At 41.2% G+C, this 2500-nt stretch overlaps 1 protein-coding gene across 5 annotated transcripts in view; it reads right to left on the reverse strand.

The window, feature by feature from the left end:
- LOC122263790 (solute carrier family 41 member 1) overlaps positions 1-2500 on the reverse strand; it is a 47630-nt gene that overhangs the window by 2216 nt on the left and 42914 nt on the right. For all 5 annotated transcript variants that reach the window (XM_086550627.1, XM_043032401.2, XM_043032400.2 and 2 more), the window contains 5 exons: positions 2179-2358; positions 1491-1635; positions 873-1019; positions 553-700; positions 1-140 (listed from right to left, as the gene is read on the reverse strand). The exon at positions 1-140 is cut by the window's left edge and continues 69 nt beyond it. In XM_086550627.1, the coding sequence (XP_086406753.1) occupies positions 1-140; positions 553-700; positions 873-1019; positions 1491-1635; positions 2179-2358 (760 nt within the window). The remainder of the gene's footprint in view (positions 141-552; positions 701-872; positions 1020-1490; positions 1636-2178; positions 2359-2500) is intronic.

Here is a 2500-nt window from a genome sequence, read left to right on the forward strand (position 1 = left end):
GAGCTGCTACATGGAGAGCTGTTGAGATGCGTGATGCTTGCACGGCCACCAAGTTGCCTCCGACACCGTTGATAACAGGCTGGAACACTGCAATGCCTTTGTAACTACTTACAGTGTAATCCAGGATGAGCCCACCAAGACTGTAACAAGAATGATCAGTTTTAGAAAACATTCAGAGAAGACCATGAGCAAAACCAAACAAAATTAATGAAACACTATTTGTAATGCTATAATCCATGACTGCAAAAGACAGGATGTATGGACGCATGGTGGTAGCAAAAATCAGCCCACAACAGCTAACCTAGCTAGAATTCTAGGCCTAAAAAATTTATGTCAATGATAAAAAAAAAAAGACTATAAGCTTCCTGGAAGTTTATGGTCTATCATTATTTGAAACAAGGTTTCCAAATTTCCAGCTATAAATTAACCCTATGACGTAGGGGTTTTCACTTAGCGCGTGCCCCGTCAGGAAAGGCTATTTCACAGACCACATCATATCACATCACCCTAAATCTCTTCATCTTGGAATAATGTCCAAGACAAAAAACATACCTGGAGATCATCATGGCCGAGATGACAGGGGTCCACCCAGAATACAGGACCTCTTTAGTATGCTTGTTACGTGAGGCCAACCACACCCATAGTGGCAATGAGAGAATGTAACAAACGACTATGACGGGACTGAGCCACTGGTCTGTGTCTGAAGAGGAGAGAGAAAAACAAACATTAATGTCCAATTCTTGCCCATAAAAGTTCAAACACACAACAAAAATTATGGCCAGTTGAAATACAATTTTAACACAAGCACTATTATATCATCTAAATGTTAATTTGCATAGAGACCTCCTCCAATGCAAATATTAACAACTTACATTTAGAAGCGTAGAGTACAGATGCAATCCAAGCCAGGAGACCGAGGGTTGTCAAATCTCCTAGTGATGCAGCTATAGGGGTGGCTACGTTGTCGGGATTGATATTACATTTACGTGAAAACAGAATAACCCATACCATGATGACACCTGTGGAGGAAGATAATTAAATTAGAGAGAAAATCAATACAGATTTTAATAAAAGCATATGGAAATTTTATCAAAACAACAAAACAAAAAACATGAAAAAAAGGCAGGCACTTAAAGAGAAAATACTAAAAGAAACAAAGAATGAAAGAAGTGTGCCAGAGATGTGAAGGAGAGGGAAGAGAGGGAGAGGGAGAGAGGGAGAGAGGGAGAGAGAGAGAGAGGGAGAGAGGGAGAGAGGGAGAGAGGGAGGGAGAGAGAGAGAGAGAGAGAGAGAGAGAGAGAGAGAGAGAGAGAGAGAGAGAGAGAGAGAGAGAGAGAGAGAGAGAGAGAGAGAGAGAGAGAGAGAGAGAGAGAGAGAGAGAGAGAGAGAGAGAGAGAGAGAGAGAGAGAGAGAGAGAAAATGATACAGTGCCAATGCCAGAATCAAGAAACCCACGAACCCACAAACTACCCTGTCCTTCGCCCACTCACCTAAGATGAATGAAGCCAGGGAGGCAGTGACAAGCGCTGAGGCACAGAGCAGCATCGCATGGATGATGTCGAAGAGGCCCTCGGGGATCCAGCCCATCACTACTGCCGCGACTGACGCCAGGAACCCTACCACTATGGCCTGGCACTGTAGTGGGGGGGAAAGAAGGATGGGATGAGATGGGTTTCAAGTTTGTTTTTTCAATTTTTTATGTAAATAAATCAGTTGGTTGTGATAATTTCTTTTCTCTCTCTCGCACTTTTGAAAATATCTGCAACTTTTTGGATCTGTGTATATTAGACTGAAGACTGGCTGCTTCTGTTTGATTCTACCACATTACCAAAAAGACAATGTCATACAACAAATTTCCCAGTGAGTAAAGAGAAAATAAATATTAAGGGGAAACAAATATCAAAATACTAATATGAAAGTTATACAACAAAAGAGGTACTGAAACACCTGTATGCATAATTATTGAATAAGAATTTTTAATTTTGTTCCCAACTACAGGCACCTATTTCTGCTACAATAACTTTACAATAAGACAAAAAATAAATTATTTCCAAATAATTTTTTAGCATTATTTGAAGCAAGATATATGTGTGGAATCATGACACTGTAATCTCAACATATGTCTGTTTAAAGCACTATTACAAAGATATACACTTAGAAAAAGCAATCCACATTTACCTGAATGAGTGCAAGGTTGCCGATGATCATGGATATGCACTCCTCCCGCTTGTCGAGGTGACCCAAGTTGGCATGGGTGGAGAGACGCGACGCTAGGGTCATTTCCAGGTTGCCCTTCAGACCCAGAAGGGCTGGCACCATGATAAACAGCTCGCTTACCACCTTAAACACCTCCCAGTGCTGCGAGAGGGGAAGGAACAAGTTAAACTACTGCTATGATAAACCAGGGTGCAGTAATAAGCCGCATCCAATATTAGAGCAATGATGTAACAAGAGGTGGTTCCATAATTACTGCATTTCCATGTGATTTCTAAGAAAAGGA

This window comes from Penaeus japonicus, unplaced genomic scaffold (assembly GCF_977035675.1).
Source record: "Penaeus japonicus unplaced genomic scaffold, GWHDUDI00000001_assembly GWHDUDI00000024, whole genome shotgun sequence".
Classification (NCBI taxonomy): Eukaryota; Metazoa; Arthropoda; class Malacostraca; order Decapoda; family Penaeidae; genus Penaeus; species Penaeus japonicus.